This window comes from Ammospiza nelsoni, chromosome 21 (genome assembly GCF_027579445.1).
Source record: "Ammospiza nelsoni isolate bAmmNel1 chromosome 21, bAmmNel1.pri, whole genome shotgun sequence".
Classification (NCBI taxonomy): Eukaryota; Metazoa; Chordata; class Aves; order Passeriformes; family Passerellidae; genus Ammospiza; species Ammospiza nelsoni.
In genome coordinates this window covers 1,338,702-1,357,433 of record NC_080653.1, presented here as the reverse complement: position 1 = coordinate 1,357,433, position 18,732 = coordinate 1,338,702, and the positions used below count along the sequence as shown (strand labels likewise).

Below are 18,732 nucleotides of genomic sequence, written 5' to 3'. Positions count from 1 at the left end.
CTCTCTCACACAGAGCAGGCAGCACACATCCTTCCATACTCCTGCCATCTTTTGCAGATTCTTTTTCAAGTGGCTCTGTAAAGACTTCTCCACTCCATTTCTTTCTTTTCCATGAGTTCAAGACTAAAAGAACATTTCATTTCAATGGCAATTTTTCAAGCGGTCGAAAAACCACAGAAATCTGAAATGGTTTGGGTTGGAAGGGATGTTAAAGCCCACCCAGTGCCACCCCTGCCATGGCAGGGACACCTCCCACTGTCCCAGGCTGTTCCCAGCCCTGCCCAGCCTGGCCTTGGGCACTGCCAGGGATCCAGGGGCAGCCACAGCTGCTCTGGGCACCTGTGCCAGGGCCTGCCCACCCTCACAGGGAACAATTCCTCATTCCCAACATCCCATCCATCCCTGCCCTCTGGCACTGGGAGCCATTCCCTGTGTCCTGTCCCTCCATCCCTTGTCCCCAGTCCCTCTTCAGCTCTCCTGGAGCCCCTTCAGGCCCTGCAGGGGCTCTGAGCTCTCCCTGGAGCCTTCTCCAGGTGAGCACCCCCAGCTCTCCAGCCTGGCTCCAGAGCAGAGAGGTTCTGCTGCTTTGATGTGTAGAATTTCAGGAAATCTGCTCAAATCTGTCATTAGACAAGCAGGAAACTTTAAAAATGCACAGCAAAAAGAAAACTACCTAACAAATGGAGCACAAAGTTGGTGAGAAATGGTGAGCAGGAGGGCTGGGCTGTTGCAGTGTCAGTCCTGACCCTTTCCTTTTCCTGTGGTCAGGAAAAGGCTGCAAATAAAACACTGAGAGCTCTCAAATGCCTTTACCAAGGAAGTCACTGCACAGCACATGTCAGAGCCTGCAGACTGCAGATCCAGACAAAGGTTACATTAAAGTTATTTTGGGGTTCTTTTTTCCCTTTTATCACTCACAAGCCTTCCTCAGAAAATGCCTCAAGATCTCTTGTAATTCTGTTTAGCAATTGTAATCCTTTCCATTAGCCAGGGTTTACAGAAAAAAGACTTGAAACCAGGAAAGGAGAAGGGTGAAGTGTCCCTATGGCAAACCCTGCTATTAATGGCAGAAGTAGTCTCCAAGAAGTTAAATTTAATTTCTTAAAGCTCATTTTAAAATGCAGACTCACACTGAATTGTGAGCCAGAGTAGCACAGGTCAGAATCTGGCCCAGAGCAGCTGCTGCAGACAAGGGCACATTTTTCATAAAGGAATCCTCCATCCATTAAAAGCTGAAGCTTTTGGATCTGTCCACATCAGTTTTAACTGAAAGTTACATACTCAAATTTTGTTCCATTTGATTAACACATCACTGACTATTCCTTCCTCCTTTAAAAAGTTCCCAGCTATAGCACAAAGCCTTAAATACCCCATTGCCCACTGTCCCACCCCAACCAAACCCAGCTCCCTCAGCAGTTCCCTCCCCCAGGGCTGCAAGATTTGGGCTTCCAGAGCAGCTCCAAGGGCTCCCAGGAAAGGCTGGAAGGGCTGGGATTCTCACTGGCCAACCCAGGGTGACTTTTCAGGGACCAGGGGACACAGAGGGACACAAACTGAACACTCTGGGGCAGGGTTTGGCTCCTGGAAACTCTCAGTGTGTTCCTATCAACCCCTCTCTCTTTACATTGCAAATAGCCTGTCAGCATCATTACACTGCTTGTTGTAGAAAACATGAGCATTCATCTCAAAATTGCATCAGCAAATATGCTCATTTGATTGCCTCCAAACCCATCAAACAAGGAATCAGGACATTATTATTGCTATTATTCATGGCTGAAGTTTAGAAATGTGAAGGTTAATAAAGTCATTCCATTCCCTGGCAATGAGTGTAGATGGATCTGTCCTTCCAGCTGATCTCCCAGCTGGGGGAGATAGTCCACACTAAGAACTGGTGTTCCTGTGATTAATGGCACCTTGCAGGCCACCAACACCCTCAGAGTTCACTTTCCCTGACAAATCCACATCAGGGAAGAACTCTGCAGGAAAGGCAAAGTGTGCCACAACTGCAAAACTCCAAAGTCCACCTCATTCTTAAATGCATTAAAAGCCATCAGCACATATTATGAGAGTTGGTAAACTCACATGGAATTTGCTGTTGGATCAGCTACCAGTTAATACAGTTGAATATATTACCAATATCTATCCAACCCTGTGTCAGTTTGGGCTCACACTCAGTGTGCAGAAGGCACCATCACCATGAACTGTGAAACTTCACACTCAGCAGCTCTTCAAAAATCCATCTCTTCTCTAGCTCGGTCTGTAATAGCTATAATTCAACCTGGCAGAGAGGTTCTGGCATTGCCCTGGAACTCCTGAACCCATCTGCCTGGTCAGAGTGGCTGCAGGAATCCAGCACCTGCTTCAAGCCCCTTGACAGTACCTTACAAACCTGCAGAATATGGAGGGGAAAGCTGAAAGACAAATCTCAGCCTTGATTTCTGTCAAGGCAAACAACAAAAAACAGATGCAAAATGAAATGAAGATGACCAGCAGAGATGTGAGCAAGGATTTATTAGATCCCCCACAGCCTCATCCCAGAAAAGGCAAGACAATAAGGAATTCTGACTATCTGTGCCTGCCTTACCTGCTAGTGACCCTCACAAGAGCCAATCCATGCACAAGAGATGAAAGCTGGACCCAAAACCATTTCTAATTAACTACAATGCATGAGGCAGAACCTGCTGCTCCACATCCCATAGGCAGAGGGGTGAATATCCAACAATGACACCCAAAGAACTCCTGCTGGAAAGTGTCAGGCACATTCCAGACCCAAGGAACTCTGAGGAGGAAGCTGTCTGTGACATAACCCTTCAGATACCCAAGTTCCTCTCAGACTTTTTCACCTGTGTGTGAGCAGTTCAGATCCCAGAGCACTTGGCTGTGTGGGCAAGGAGTCCTGCAGGACAACAGGTCAGGTCAGGGAAAACAACAGTGTCACACCCATTTTACACAGTCCAGCATGCCATGAGAGGGAAAATGGCTAAAATGGCCAAAGGCAGAACGACTCACCTGGTACAGGAAACCTCTCAGAGCCTACAAAGGGGATGGGACTTCAACATAGGTACCTTTATGCACACTCAGAGTGAGCTCTCAGGCCCACACCAACACTTGCCCCCTCAGGATTTGATTCTCTGCAGGAGAGCAGAGTTCAACTCGCACAGCAGAACAGCCCTGCCAGCTCCTCCAAGGAAAAGGCTCAAAGGATCAACACCTGCAGGTTCCAGCTCCAGGTGAGTGTCTGTGCCCCGGCAGCAGCTGCCCCTCTGACCAGGGTGGCACTTGGGCCACAGCACCCTGAGTCACAGTTACTGCAGAACACAAGCACACCCAACACTCTCCCTGCTCCAGCAGAGCACCAGGAAGGCTGATGATAAATCAGTTTGGCTCCTGCCTCAGCCAAGGCACAGACAGCAGTGAACTTTCCCTGCCTGTGTACAAACCCACACCACACTGATCTCAGCACTGACTTCTTCCACTGAACAGCACAAAGTATTTTATCGCTGTGCTCACATTTTATTTGTAAACTGGCCTATGATCCGTGCTTTTCCTGGGTTACACTGCTCCTCGATCACGATGCTGCTATATTCTGTCACTCAGGGAAAGCTCAGTGCCAGTTCTTCACGCGAGTGCTGGCTGTCACCGCGGCACCCCGCTCCCTTTGGGCCGCTGACCTCTAGTGGCGAGCGCAGGAGAGAGGAGACAGAACAGAGTTAATGCTCGCCATGAGGAACTGTGGTCCTTTCTCCCTCCAAAGGGAAGCCAGAGGCTGCCCAGCCTTTCCTGACGAGCTGCAGTGCACAGGCAATCCCTCTGACAGCCTTGCCCCATCGCGGGGGCTGCTCTCCTCACAGAGCTGGCTACAAACAGCAGCGTTGGATTCAACTCCTTCCCCTCCCTGAGGGCACCAACAGAGATCCCCTTGTAAGCTCCTGCTCTCCAAGCACCCTCCTGTGAGCACAGCCTGCCTCCAGGGAGCCCAGCAGTGCCACCTCAGCTCAGAGCACGAGGACATTGCTGTATTTTCACACAGTCACAGAGCAGTTTGGATTGGCAGGGACCTGAGACCATCTCATTCCACATCCCTTCCACAGGCAGGGACACCTTCCACTGCCCCAGGCTGCTCCAAACCCCATCCAGCCTGGCCTGCCAGGGATCCAGGGGCAGCCACAGCTGCTCTGGGCACCCTGTGCCAGGGCCCCATGTTGGGAAAGAGCTGTGAAAACCCCACAGTGCAGACACACCCAGGTAAGGGTAAGGAACACACCACGTGTGTCATTACAGAGTCAGCTTGGTGAGAAGGGCATGGCCACCAGCTCAAGGGTGCACAATGACAGCAAAGGGCCCTGAGAGCAAAGGGGGTCAGCAGATGGGCTCAGAGCACACCACAGGCCACCCTGACCAACAACTGCTCAGCCAGCAAAGACTGGGCAGCACAGCAAGGCCCTGCAGCTGCTCCCTGTTCCCAGTGCTTGGTGTGAGCGAGGGGAGTGTGACACATCCCAGCTCAGACTGAGCACAGGAAAGGGACACCAAGAGAAGCACTGGGAACACACCCAGCAAGATGGAGCAGGAGCTGGGGCTGTGTGACAGGCCCTGAGTCTGAAGCACAGACCTCACCCTAGGGCAGCAGTGAGCAAGGCAAGGTGCTCTGGCAGCTGGGTGGTCCTGCTGCACCTGCAGCTCTGCCCCTGTCCCCACTCACACCTGCATTTCAGTGACAACCCACGGGCACTACAGGAACAGGACCTGTGTTCAGCCACTACACTGGGAATCTCAGTGCAGAGATTTGCAGCCAGATCCAGAGTTAGCTCTGCAAGCAGATCTTCCCTCAGACTGGAACTCCCAGGTTATCAATGCAGCATTTGCTTGGTGAGCAAGCTACAGAGTCAGTCTACAGTGACTACACCCAACACTACTCCAAAGATGTTCTTTTTGGGACCAGGTTCTTCAATGGCTCATATTTTACTCTCCCTCTAACCAAACCCCATGGATTCAAATCCAGCCAGTTATGTTTTAATCAATCCAGCTGCTCAGTGAACAAGACCTGACCATTCCATGCCCCCTCTAACAGCAGTACCTTTGCTTTCTTCATGTGGCCCATGATATTGCCAAGATCTTCAACATCAATGACAGAATTCGTGTCTCCAGCTTCCTCCTCACTACTGGTTTCAAACAATTCTTCTCCCTGTGGGAGAGAGGAGGGGAAAAAATTAAGAATTCATCTCACTGTTAAATGTAAGACTAAACTAACCAGTGAAATGAGCTCTCCTCACCAGTAAAGACCACTCAAAACAAGCAATAGCTTACCAAAAACCCATAGGATGGATATGGAACCCTGAACCCCTTTAAACCCAAGAGCCTTGCTGACAGTGAGATTTATTCCTCCTGCTCTGCAGCAGCCAGCACTCCCAAACCCAGCCAGAAGAACCATTTACTTTCCTATAAAATTCAACCCAGCAATAACTCCCAACCCACAGTGTACGGCTCAAGGGAGGATTAAAGTGCCACAGCAGCTCTGGGTCTTGCACTGGAGAGCAATAGAGAGGATTTCTCAGTCAAAATCTGCAATCAATAAACACTCCAGAAGAGAGAAATTATTACAGGCAGACACTCACAAAGGACATACAGGACCTGCTCAGGTAACACACCCCAGCTGCCTTTGGAAAACCCTGGGATACAGGCAGAGCAGCTGAGCTTCACAGGGTTGAAGTGGAAGCAGGTTAAGGACTCACAGGGAACTGAAGGGTCCCCTTGGCCTTGGGACAAAGGCTCTGCTGAGAACTCAGCCTGGCTCCCTGGAGCATCTGTCCCCAGCCAGGAGCAGGACTCCCTCATCACACAAATGCCATCGAGCCTGGCTCATCACTAACTCTTTGGTCCTTCTTTCAGATGGCTCGTTCTACTTAATTGCCATGGGATCTCAGCTCTCCTCTCCCCCTGCTCCAGAACAAGTACCAGGCTCCCACAGCAGCCCTCTGGACTGCAGGAAGAAGGGAAGAAGTCAAACAGTGCTCCCAATAAAATAAGGCCTCAAGGATTTTGGCTGTACCTCAGTATCGTCCTGCTCTGACGTCCCATGTTCACGCTCTGAGCTTTCCTTGCTCTGCTTCCCTGGAGTTTTGCACTTCCCCTTCTTGCACTTCCCCCTGCAGGGCTTCTTCTCCCCCCTGCAGAGTGCCCTGAGCCGAGTGAGGAATTTGTCCTTCCAGGCCTCAAAGTCAGCCTCAATGCTGCCGTGCTTGCTCTGGGCCACATTGCAGTCCCCCTCAGCCCGAGCCATGATCCTGCTGGCACTGAGCATCCACAGCCACCTGTCCATCCTCCTTGCAACCTAGGCCAGGAGCAAGGGTTGGAAAGGAAATTAAACCAGGGCCAAGTGCAAGAAGCCAACGAGAAAAGCAAGGATCAGCCCTGGGAAGAGCCAGAGAGCTGCACAGCACTGCAGGGCAGGGGCCTGGGGAGTCCCTCTCAGGTGCTGGCTCTGCACAGACCCAGGGCAGCCTGAACAGCACCACAGCCCCTCAGACTGCATTGGGAAATCCCTCTGCCACCCCTGGGCTGAAGGGAGGGGCTCTGGGAACAGACTGCTCTGTGTGGTGCTTGTTGGTCAGAACAGTCATGTGTGACACACAGCCCCAGCTCTGTGCACAACCTGTGACAAGTGATGCCAATTTTCTGTGTGAGATGAGAACAATGACCAGGCAGAGATTCTGACACAGTTCACATCAGGGAATAAAGCTAAAACTCACATCATAACAAGGAGCCACGTTTAGAAGGCAGCAAGAGTTTACAGTGCTGTGCCCTCAGGTGACTGCAGAAAGCTTTCAAAGCTGGGAAATGAACTCAGTCAGGATTTACCAAATGTGTTACCACACCTTCCAGTGCCTGTGGGACTCATTTCCCATTTGAAATCCAATTGCTTCAAAGCTGAACTGCCCAGGTGGCCAAGAAGGCCAATGGCACTGGCTTGTACCAGCACTGGTGTGGCAGCAGGACCAGGGCAGTGACTGTCCCCTGTGTTGGCACTGCTCAGGCACCTCCAGTGCTGGGGGCAGTTTTGGGCCCCTCACCCCAAGGAAGACAGCAAGGGGCTGGAGGTGTCCAGGGAAGGGAATGGAGCTGGGGAGGGCCTGGAGCCCCAGGAGCAGCTGAGGGAGCTGGGCAGGGGCTCAGCCTGGAGCAAAGGAGGCTCAGGGGGCCCTTGTGGCTCTGCACAGCTCCTGACAGGAGGGGACAGCCGGGGGGTCGGGCTGTGCTCCAGGGAACAGGGACAGGAGCAGAGGGAACGGCCTCAGGCTGGGCCAGGGGAGCTCAGGGGGGACAGCAGCAGGAATTTCCCCATGGAAAGGGGGCTCAGCACTGCCAGGGGCTGCCCAGGGAGGTTTGGAGTGCCCATCCCTGGAGGTACCCAGGGAAGGGCTGAAGGTGGCACTCGGAGCTCTGGGCTGGGGACAAGGTGGGGATTGGGCACACTGTGGGTTCAGTGATCTTGGAGGTTTTTTCCAAGCTCAGTAGCTCTGAGATTCTGCCCATGCCCTAAACCCAGCACCTCACCCAGTCAGCACAACAGCTGCAATCCCACCCAGAGCAGCAGGCTCATTGAGGCTGGATGCCCTGCATGCAGCTGAGCTCTGAGGAGCAGAGGCCAAGCAGGGGGCTCAGGGGACACTCACTGTGTTGTAGTGATCCACGTAGGCAGAGTTGCCCAGCCCGAACACGGCGTATCTCAGGCCCTGCAGGAAGCTCTTCCCAACACGGAAATCATTGGCTGCCTCTTCCAGCCACTTGCAGAACCACACTGCGCTCTCTGGGGGCTGCCCCTCGGTGTAGGTGGCCACCAGGAACACACAGATGTTCCTGCTGCTTGTCTGCTCACACAAACAGGACAGGAGGGGAAAAAAACAAATCACTGCATTTTCCAGGACCTTCTTCTAAAGGAAAGAGTTGCAACACCCAGGCAGCTGGGGGAAATCAAAAGATAAGGCTGTCTCCTGCTGGGGTGGCATGGTGCAGGTGACAATCCCAAGGGTGCTGAACAATCTGCACAGCACCTCAAATTATCAGAGAGAGGTCAGGCTGAACAGGGACACAGTGACAGAGCAAACCTGGACATCCAGCCCCATCAGCAGCTTCCTGACCCAACTCCTTCATCAGGGAAGTGCCCCATGGATAAATATTTCAGACTCCTCAACCTCACATTTACAGGTGTGTTAGGGGCAGTATCAAATGCTGGCAACTCATACTGACACCTGAAGGAATTCCCAGCATGCAGTTTCCACCAAAACTTTTAGTTAGGATTAATTAAAACTCTCAAGGAGCAACTATCAATAATCACAGAAGAAAAAACCCATCAAGGATTACTACACCTAAATATATAAATATAAATTCCTACACTATACTACAATATAAATTACTACACTTCACCAGGAGTTTCTATCTTAAAAGCCTCTAAAGGCTGCAGAGGCATCACCACCTTGCTGCTCTGGTTCTGAACCTTGCCCAGCTGTACAGAGCACCTGGGGCACCCACTCTTACCCAGCTCACCCCTGAGTTACAGAACTGGCTCATACAGAGTCACTGTCACAGCAAAATGTCCAACTGATGCTTTGAAATTCTCAAAATATAGATATTTTCTGCTGAGGGCTGATGGGCTACATTTGCAAAGGTACGGAAGCAATTCAACACAAAGCTTTGGGGATTTCCAGAACAACAGGAGAGAAATACAAGAGGGAAATAGCCTTGACAACCCCAGGAAAAATTAGTACTTGTTACTGGTGTTTATGCCATACCCACCTCCTCCACTAAACCATCTTCTGGATCATAGTCTTCCATGTTAATGACTTCCACAGGCAAATTAAGGGAAAAAACAGCTTCAGCCAGAGCTTTGGCAAATCTCTGAACAAAGAAACATTGGAAGGTATCAATTACTTCAAGCCCCACGAGCCCTGCTGTGCTCAGCCACAAGACTTCTCCCAGCACAGGAAGAATAATGACACAGGTGGCCTGGACACTGGCACTGCCATTCCTCACATTAAAGCAAAGATGGAGTACACTGGTTGAGAGTTCCAACATTATAATATCACAGTTACACACACAAATTACATTTCTTCATGAGAAAGCACCAAACCCAGCACTTCTCTCTATAAAGCTTTGCTAAAAAATTACAATTATAGTGCAAGAGTGAACTTCTAGCTTTATAATCAATCTCTATTGCATGCCTTGCTCAAAGGGAGGAAGAAAATTGTTATTTTTATTTAATTTTTCACTCATCTTGCATGTTGGGCAATGATTGTAAGAAGCTAATGAATGTGCTGATGAACTCCCAGATCTGTACCCAGGGCAGTGTTTTAAGGCAAGCAAGGTTCTCAGATCCCAACAATATTTCAAAGCAACTTCACAGCTGTGCAATAAAAGTACAGATACCTTTGCTGTGCCAGTCTGAGAGCCATAGAAGATCTTCACTCCAGCAACATGGATCCTGTGTGCCTGACAGGGGGCACATCCATTTCCCAGTTTGTCTGATGTTCCCTCAGGGGCAGAGGGACTCCCATGGGACTGCTCACCCTTCTCCAAGGGCTGTCAAACCAAGAGCATTTAAAACTCAAATCCTGGGGCCACTCTCAGCAACAGTCAAAGCATTCTGGTTCCCCTCACACCCAGACAAACACACCACGACCTGTGCTCCTGACCAAGCCATGCTACAATACCCACTTGTCTGGGAGGCAACAGGATCCAGATGAACCTCCCAAGTCCTGCAGCAGATCTTTACCCACCTGCAGGAGGGGGTTTTCAACTCCTGAATGGCCTAATTCCCTCCTATCCCAAAACCAGCCTGTCACGAGCATCATGAAAACATGAAGGTGCAAACCCTGGGCACAAGCAGAGGGGTTTACCTGGAGTGACAGAGCAATCCAGGGGAACAGTGTGAGATGTGTCCTGCTGAGCTCTGCCCCATCATCACAGCAACGAGCATTCAGTGACCCACAGACACAAACAAGCCAGGCTGAGGATCATAACCAGATAATCAAACTGCATTTGGAATTTGCAACACCCTCAGCAGGCCCATGGCAGGTGCCTTTATCCAGTAACCACTCACTCCCACCCAGGTTTTTGGGGTCTCTGAGAGAAGTGCTGACAGGCTCAGTTACCTTCTTTTTGGCTCTGGTGGTGGTGAAGTGAATGACAATCCAAAGGCTGATCCCAAGAGCAACAGCAGAATAGATGTACAATCTGTGCAGCCATATGGACACCAGGCAAGTATGGAAGTAGCTCCACATATCCATTGAGACATCTAAACCTGGAATGTCACAGGTTCCTACAGAGTGAGTATGGAATGAGCACACACAAAGTAATCACACAGTACCCACAGCCTCACACTATCAGCTATTGCCCAGGCTTTGCAGAAAACAGCATCTGCCTAAAGGCAAGGCACTAAAATTGAATCAAAAAGCCTTTACCTCCTCAGGTGTGTCAGATGAGCTCCAAGCTAGCATTCCATACTGTCAGAGGGAAACTCTGGGCTCTTCCCTTCTAGGGCAGCTCTGTTACAAGGGAAAGCAGAAAACACTTGTGCTGTCCAAGTGCCTGAAAGGAAAAAGTTCTCGTGAAACATCCAGTGGATTACACTGGCTTTAGTTTCACACAAACCCAACAAATGCAGTTCTCTGGAATGAGAAAGCTCCAGTCCAAGGGGGAAATCACCTGCACAGAACTTTCTGCTGAACACAACCCTTGCTTACACACATTTGATGTCACACTGGTTACAAACAGAGCTTCAAGGGCAGACTGAAACACAGATTCAATTGGAAACACTTTCACAGAATTCTATGATGCAAGTGAAGCTTGATTTGGAACCACTGAGATGTTTCATGTTGGTTCGGAACATTCAGGGCACAGTCAGGAATGCACCTGCAGGGTATCTGTGAATATCTATTTCATATGGAATATTCAGGCACTCCAAAAGGGTTGGTTTGTGATATTTATAGACTGAGGAACACAGCTAACACCCTTCTACTGTCATCTGCAGCTTGGATCTTGTTTTTGCAGATATCAGTCGAGAGCACAGAATACAAGTATTTCCAAGAGGCTGGAAACTTGTACAGGCTGGTACTCGTTACCAGAGCCAAGGCTTAAGGGGTTGCCCTTCAGCCCTCCAGCAGCAACACTGAGACTCTCAATAGAGAAAAGCCAAGAGCACTTGCCCAGTGTTCCCAGTTTTACCCAAACCAGCTATAGGGATTCCCTTAACCTCTATACAACTTCCTCAAATGCAATAGATGCTACATATATTGAAGAGAATTTTAGCTCCAAAACAGGCTCACTATTATCCCCTACACAGCCCCTAATGGTTATCACCCCACAAACACACACACACATCCTCGTGGTTATTCCTCCTCTCACAGTTAATGCCCCTCTCTCCCCCAAATACCCCACGGTTTTACCCCACCTTCCCCGGCCTCAGGGTTATCATCCCACACCCTCACAGTTATTAAACACCCCCGACCTCAGAGATCCTACCCCCGTACACCACTCATGGTTAATAAAACCCCCAGGGTCATTGCCCTCATCTCCCTCCACAGCACCCGATCACAGTTACAGCCACTCACACACACGGCTGTTCTATCCCCTCATGGTTACCAGCCCATACGCACACTATTGTCCCACAAACTCGGACATTACCCCATACACACACTATTATCCCACAAACTCAGTTATTAACCCATACACACACTATTGTCCCACAAACTCGGACATTACCCCATACACACACTATTATCCCACAAACTCAGTTATTAACCCATACACACACTATTGTCCCACAAACTCGGTTACCAGCCCATACACACGCTATTATCCCACAAACTCGGATATTAGCCCATACACACAATATTATCCCAACAAACTCGGTTACCAGCCCATACACACAGTTATTATCCCACAAACTCCGTTATTAGCCCTTACACACGCTATTATCCCACAAACTCGGTTACCAGCCCACACACACAGTTATTACCCCACAAGCACGGTTATAATATCCCCCCTCACGGTATTCACTCCCCGGACACAGTTATTACCCCACAGACACGGTCATTGTGTTCCCCCCATCACGGCTCTCTCCCTCGCACACTCAGCCATCACGCCGTCACTGACCCGCTCCCCGCCCGGCTCCCCTCAGGCCGCCATGCGCCGCTCCCGCCCCTTCCGCCCGTGCCGCCATTCACTGCCGGGCCGGGCCGGGGGCGGAGCGGGCGGCCGCCGCCATGTCCATCTTCACCCCCACCAACCAGATCCGCCTCACCAATGTGGCCGTGGTGCGGGCACGGCGCGCCGGGAAGCGCTTCGAGATCGCCTGTTACCGCAACAAGGTCATGGGCTGGCGCAGCGGAGCGTGAGTGCCCGGGGAGCCGGCGGGGAGGCGGCTCGGGGCCGGCGTGGGGCCCGGGGCAGGGCCCGTGCGTGTGGGGACCCGGTGTGAGGGGATCGTACCGGGCACCCCGTGTGGGGACTCGGTGGTGGCGCGGGAGGGGAGCCCGTGGGAGGACCGGGAAGGGCCCGGGGTGTGGGAGGGGGGTCTCCAGTGACCCGGGAGCCGGCACCCGGCTGCGGGACCGGGGATCGTGCGCGGCCCCGGGCCCCGGTTTGACCCCGGGAGGAGGCGCGGGGCCGGTAACGGGAGCGCCGTGCCCGTGCCTGGGCAGCGACAGCGCTGTGCTGGAAGGTTCCAGCTGTGCTGAGTCAGCCCGGGACAGCAGGAGCCCTTCCTCTCTCCTCGCTGAACGCAGCTGGGCTCCTGGCATTGCTGCTTTTCTGGAGAGGGGCTTGGGCAAGGCACGGAGTACCCCGACGAGGGGCAGTGTTTCACTGTGACAGAGGACAGGGATGGATGGGATATTGGGAATGAGGAATTGTTCCCTGTGAGGGTGGGCAGGCCCTGGCACAGGGTGCCCAGGGCAGCTGTGGCTGCCCCTGGATCCCTGGCAGTGCCCAAGGCCAGGCTGGACAGGGCTGGGAGCAGCCTGGGACAGGGGAAGGTGTCCCTGCCATGGCACTGGCATCATTCTGGGATTATTCTGAGTTTTCTACATTTATCTTAATCTCCAGGGAGAAAGATCTCGACGAGGTCCTGCAGACACACACGGTGTTTGTCAATGTCTCCAAAGGCCAGGTGGCAAAGAAGGAAGATCTGGTTAAAGCATTTGGAACAGATGACCAGACAGAAATCTGTAAGATGGTAGGTTTCACACACTTTGCTTTGTAAAAGATGTGAGAAGATTTAGTCATGCAGTTAGGTTGGTTTGTACTGAAGGGTGTTTCTAGAATGCTTCCATAGGTGAAAGGGTTGCTTGTTAAGAAATGGATAAAAAGGAGCTGTAGCTCTGTTTTATAGTTTTAAATTTGGCATATATGTGTGGCTGGAAAGAATTCTGCCTAACACACAACTTGCATGCACTGATGTGTCTGGACACAGCCAGCACTGAAGAGTTCTTCACATAAGATAAATTATTAAGAATGCAGAGAAAAGAAGGGGACAGTTGCTTACTTTGGAGAGCTCACTTAGGTGTAAGTAGCAGATCTAATTTCTTAGTCCTTTCTGGTGATATATGAACTATGGACTTGGTGTGGTTGATAAGATTTCAATAAATCTCTTGAGTCAGCATTGCCCTGGCAGCCAGGAGGGACATCCCTCTCCTGGGGTCACCAGGCCCAGTATCAACAGCTGGGCCAGGGAGAGGATTGTCCTACTCTGCTCTGGGGCAATTTTGAGTGCCACAATATAAGAGAGATCTGAAGCTGTCAGAGTCCACAGAAAGCTATGAAGAAGGTGAAGGGCCTGGAGGGGCCACACAAGGAGCAGCTTAGGGCACTTGGTCTGTTCAGCCTGAGGAGACTGGGGTCAGACCTCATTGGGGTCTGCAGCTCCTCCCAAGGGACAGTTCCCACCTCTGCTCTGTGGGACAGGGACAGCACCCAGGGAAGGGCTGGAGCTGTGCCAGGGCAGGTTGGATTTTGGCAAAGGCTCTTCCCCCAGAGGGTGCTGGCATTGCCCAGGGTATGGGCACAGCCCCGAGGCTGCCTGAGCTTCCAGGGATGCCCAGGGTGGGATTGTTGGGGTGTTTGTGCAGGGCCAGGGCTGGACTGGGTGGTCCTTGAGGGCTCCGTTCCAGCTTAAGATATTCTGTGAAATCTGTGCTTCTCTTGCTTCTGTTTGGTGTTTCTGGGGTGAGTTTTTTTGTCTGAAGCCTTTCCAATGCTGTCTGTTGTAATGATTCACATTATTAATTTGATTATTGTTTGCTGCACTTCAAATCTCGCCCAACCTTTCCAGCAGCTCTCAAATTTAACAAAGTTACTCAAAGTTGTCAAATGTAACTTGTCACTCTTCAGATCCAGGACGTTCACTAACGGGTTTCTGTGGGTAAAACAGATTTTGTCCAAAGGGGAGCTGCAGGTGTCGGACAAGGAGCGGCACACGCAGCTGGAGCAGATGTTCCGCGACATCGCCACCATCGTGGCTGACAAGTGCGTGAACCCCGAGACCAAGCGGCCCTACACTGTCATCCTCATCGAGAGGGCCATGAAGGACATCCACTACTCTGTCAAACCCAACAAGAGCACAAAGCAGCAGGTGAGGTTCCTGCAGGAGCAGCTCCTGCTCCGAGGTGCTGCCATCCAGTGCAATTCCTCGGGTCTCATCACAGAGGGATCAGCAGAGCGCTGGGATCTGAGGCCTGCACAGGGATTACTCAGCCATCTGGCAGCTGAGTGCTGCAGAGAAGCAGCTCCTGAAACTCTGTCAGTTTGTTTGCTAAGAATTCAGGGAGGGGAGAAAGAAAGGAAAAAGCCAACAGTGATACACTTAGAGCAGAAATAAAAGGTTTATGATTTATGCTAATTGATGTGGTATATCAGTTTTGAATTTGAGCCATGTGGCTTTGTGGTGTTTTGCAGTATAGCTATTTAACTTTATTTCAGACGGCTTTTAAGTGTTCAAAGTGATCACAAAAAACAATCAGCCTTTTCTTGTTCATCTGTCAAAAGAGCCTGATAGCAGAGCAGCAGTGACCAGCACTGAGAGATGGCTCTGAAGCTGATTTGAGATTTGGAACTGGGTGCTGGGTTTTAAGCAGGTGTGCAAGTGGTCTCTTTCTTGTCCAACAGGCCCTGGAAGTGATCAGGCAGCTGAAGGAGACCATGCAGATTGAACGTGCTCACATGAGGCTGAGATTTATCCTGCCCGCAAAGGAGGGCAAGAAACTGAAAGAGAAGCTGAAGCCACTGATTAAAGTTACTGAGAGTGAAGACTTCCAGGAACAGCTGGAAATGGTAAGCAAAAAGCAGTCCCTGGGTTTCAGATTTGATTTGAACTACACATGTATTTTACTAGGAGATGAATTCATAAATGGAAGCTGAAGGCTTACCCGAGATCCTGAATGAGAGCTGTGGTTGGGAATTTTTAATTTCACACAATCCTAGTGATGTGGGCATGGAAGCAGCCTTTGGCATCCAGAGGTTGCTGCTCCACGCTGAGGAGTGCACAGTGCAATTCCCCTTAGCAGTGATGATCCTGCAACACTGAGAAGTCTCTCCTGTATGTGAAATGTTATTGTTACTTATTTGGTGGCTTCTGTCTAGACTTTAAGGGTGGCTAATTATTTTTTTTTAAAGTTAGTGGGTGGTAAAGCAAAATTTGGTATTAAAATCTTCATACAAACAGATTAGAGTCCAGCAATCCCAACTGGCAAAAGCCATGTCCAGCATGGGGAACTGGAACTGTAGAGCTCTGTGGAAGGTTTGCTGCCAGACAGAGTTTGTCAACTCTTCAGAGTCCTCCTCAGTAACTAGGATTGTTTTAATGAAAGTGAATGCTAGGCCTTGGGTAGGGCTGATGAAATGCAAACATTCTTGGCTGATTGATGAAATCTGGAATGTTGCAGGTGTGCCTTATTGACCCAGGCTGCTTCAGGGAGATCGACGAGCTGATCCGCAGTGAGACAAAAGGGAAAGGATCCCTGGAAGTGCTCAGTCTGAAGGATGTGGAGGAAGGAGATGAAAAGCTTGAATAACAAAATCTTCCTGCAGCAGATCTGCTTCAACACCCTCCCTGCAGTGACTGGTGTAGCCACTCTTCTGTTAGGCCTTCATGGTTTTTTCCAATCTCTTGCTGCCAAACATTTTCTGACACAAATCCTTTGGGATTTTTCCATGCAGTGTGGGTTGGGTTTTTTTTATCATTTTACACTTGCTTGGTTTACAGATGTCTTTGCCTGTAAGAAGATTTTGTGTCAGAGTTGCACTAATAAGAACTGAGTTAGGGTGTGGTAGGAGGTTACTCTGGCTTTGCTTTAGTTTCAGCGTTGCTGTTGAAAAGTGTTTGAGTGATTTGGTGCCAATTGTTTGTACCTTCAGGTTGTCAGTGTTGAGTGGCAGATTGCACTGGTCGCTGAGGAGTGGCTTTGTATGTGAGGAGAGGGACCTTAAGAAAAGAAAGTTGCATTTTTCACTTCTAAACAGGTGCAGTGTGGATCATGTCTAAAAATCAGTCTCTTGGCAGTGTGAAAACTGACTTAGGCTTCCATAATTGGCTTCTTGGTAATTAAAGTACTTCAAAGGACCATTCATAAAGAATTCCTTCACTGGCTATAGCAGCACTTGCTGACATAGAGATGATGTTCTCCAAATAACTTATTTGTAGAATATATTTAGCTACATTAATAAAAACAAATTATCATCTATTTATATATTATAGATACAGAAAGAAGATACTTATTTTTGTTAATAGTAGAGGAGATATCCCTGGCTGTGGCAATGCTTTTGCAGGCTGAGGGAGTAGCCTGTGCTTGGGAGCTGCTGCTTTCACATGATAAAATGAATCTCAGGCAGTGGTGGCCTCTGGCCATGGAGCCAGACAGGCTTTTGTTGGACAGTAATTCCCGGCAGGAATTGTTTGTGTGTGCCCCTTTGCTTTTTAGTGCAACAGAACAATTCTGGCAGCTGTCCTTTATCCTCTGTCCTTTTTTTTGCTGCTCTCTAATCCATGCACAGAATTACCAGCCAGCTCCTGAGGCATGGGATATAGTTCTTGCTAATTCTGTTAAATCTTGCTGCAGCTGTGTTAAGCAAATGATTTAAAGTTGAACTGGGGTATTGCAAAGAAAAGGGGAAGAGAGGACAACAATGGGGGAAGGAGATACTAAAAATACAAACCACCAGGCAAAGCAGATATGGTTCAGTGACTTGAAGCTAAATCAGCAGGAATTTGAGGAGCCTTTAATATGACATTCCTGTTTCATGCAGATAGCAGGCAGCAGGTGGGGAGCTGTGGGCCAGCCAGGGAGATCTCTCCCAGGTGAGCTTGGTGCTCTTTGGTTGCTGTTGCCTTCCAGAGACTCTCCCCTTCTGTGACAGTCAAACAGAGCTGGGTTTGTGCTGCTGACCTTTCCTCTGCACCTTTAACTCATTGTGAATTTCCTGAAATTTCATCAGGGAGAGTGGAAATCAGCTGGAGGAGGGGAGGTTTGGCATATGAGGTGGCTGCAGGGCTGGAGCCTCAGTGCAAGGCTGCCCCTTGGGAGTGGATTTCTGCAGCAGCCAATTTGTGTGCACTCGTGCAAGGCTGGGATCAATTCCTTCAGCAGTATTTTGGGAGGATCTGCCTCTCTAGAGCCTGAGTTTTGCTGAGGGCAGGTGAAACAGAGATTCTTGAACTACTTTATCCATTTTAAAATGCTTTTGTTTGCTCCCAGGGGTTTAAATGCTGCCTAGGGAATGCAGGGGTGCAATGACTGGATGTGCCCTGCGGACAGGGCTCAGTGTGGAGAGCTCTGTGTGCACAGGCAGCTCCCCTGGGTACCACCCTGGGCTGCTGCCTTCATGTGCCCCTCTCTCCAGACACACTTTGGGAAGGACTGAAGATGATCATGTTGATATTTAGCTTGTCACTGGAAATAAGCACTAACACGCAATTCATAAATATGCAAATAAGATGCTGAGCAAGAGCCTCTGAGGATATTATGTCAGTAATACCTGATTCACAATTCTTTAATTTCTTGGTTTGCTGTGTTTAACACAACAGGATGGCAGCAGGTTAAAGATCTGGAGTTCCAGAACTGAATCTAAACTGATTCATGAGCTTGGTGCTGGGAAGGCAGTTCCTTTACAAAGTCTTTTTCTGCAAATCCAGACATTAAGGATTTTCTCTGGTAGAGGGAGCTTGAGTTTATTTATGGACAAATAAAGATACATGCTGGCATTTCTTGTTATGTTTGTAGTTCAGCAAGAACATATGGTGAGCATCAGAATAAAGCTCAGGATTGGTAACTGGATGTCTTTGCCCATTTCAAGAAGACCATAACTCCCTGCACAACCATTTCCTGGCTAATTAACTGGAATTTTCAGATAGGTGGGCATTTAAATAAGCTGGCAGCTTCCAGGAGAGCACTGCTGGTGTGTTTGGGTACACAGGCACATATGTTTGCCCTGGCATTGCCCCATTCCGAGTGGGGCTCAGAATGATCCCTGACAGCTGCCACTGCCACGACAATGGGAGACAAAGCTGGAATGCTTCTCTGCCCCCTTCCAGGAGCTCATTAATCAGTTGTTAATGAAGCTGTTCCCTGCAGCAGTGTTGGGGAGGGGGCTGGGCCATGCTGAGCAGGAGGTTTGTGGCCGGTGGCAGTTGCCAGTGCCGCGGTGACAAGGTGACAGTTCCACGGTGGAACTCACCGTGCGCTC

General features: G+C 50.0%; 2 protein-coding genes across 2 annotated transcripts in view; one reads left to right on the top strand and one right to left on the bottom strand.

The window, feature by feature from the left end:
* Positions 1-12,156, bottom strand: part of LOC132082560 (S-adenosyl-L-methionine-dependent tRNA 4-demethylwyosine synthase TYW1-like) — a 102,758-nt gene extending 90,602 nt beyond the window's left edge. The window contains exons 1-8 of the mRNA XM_059486890.1: positions 12,075-12,156; positions 10,458-10,584; positions 10,149-10,315; positions 9,424-9,576; positions 8,794-8,895; positions 7,674-7,868; positions 6,050-6,331; positions 5,078-5,185 (exon numbers count right to left, since the gene is read on the bottom strand). Coding sequence (XP_059342873.1) covers positions 5,078-5,185; positions 6,050-6,331; positions 7,674-7,868; positions 8,794-8,895; positions 9,424-9,576; positions 10,149-10,283 — 975 coding nt within the window. The 5' untranslated portion in view covers positions 10,284-10,315; positions 10,458-10,584; positions 12,075-12,156. The remainder of the gene's footprint in view (positions 1-5,077; positions 5,186-6,049; positions 6,332-7,673; positions 7,869-8,793; positions 8,896-9,423; positions 9,577-10,148; positions 10,316-10,457; positions 10,585-12,074) is intronic.
* A 67-nt stretch (positions 12,157-12,223) lies between these two features.
* Positions 12,224-18,318, top strand: SBDS (SBDS ribosome maturation factor). The gene is made up of 5 exons (XM_059486748.1): positions 12,224-12,388; positions 13,102-13,231; positions 14,426-14,626; positions 15,160-15,324; positions 15,936-18,318. Exons 1-5 carry the CDS (start codon positions 12,261-12,263, stop codon positions 16,062-16,064), a joined length of 753 nt encoding a protein of 250 aa, XP_059342731.1. The 5' UTR covers positions 12,224-12,260; the 3' UTR covers positions 16,065-18,318.
* Positions 18,319-18,732: the final 414 nt, after the last annotated feature.

Bases quoted from the DNA above. Each gene is read 5' to 3' on its own strand.
- SBDS (XM_059486748.1), top strand. From the start codon at position 12,261: ATGTCCATCTTCACCCCCACCAACCAGATCCGCCTCACCAATGTGGCC. The intron at 12,389-13,101 runs GTGAGTGCCCGG...CTTAATCTCCAG, and splicing joins ATGGGCTGGCGCAGCGGAGC to GGAGAAAGATCTCGACGAGG. The intron at 13,232-14,425 runs GTAGGTTTCACA...TGGGTAAAACAG, and splicing joins AGACAGAAATCTGTAAGATG to ATTTTGTCCAAAGGGGAGCT.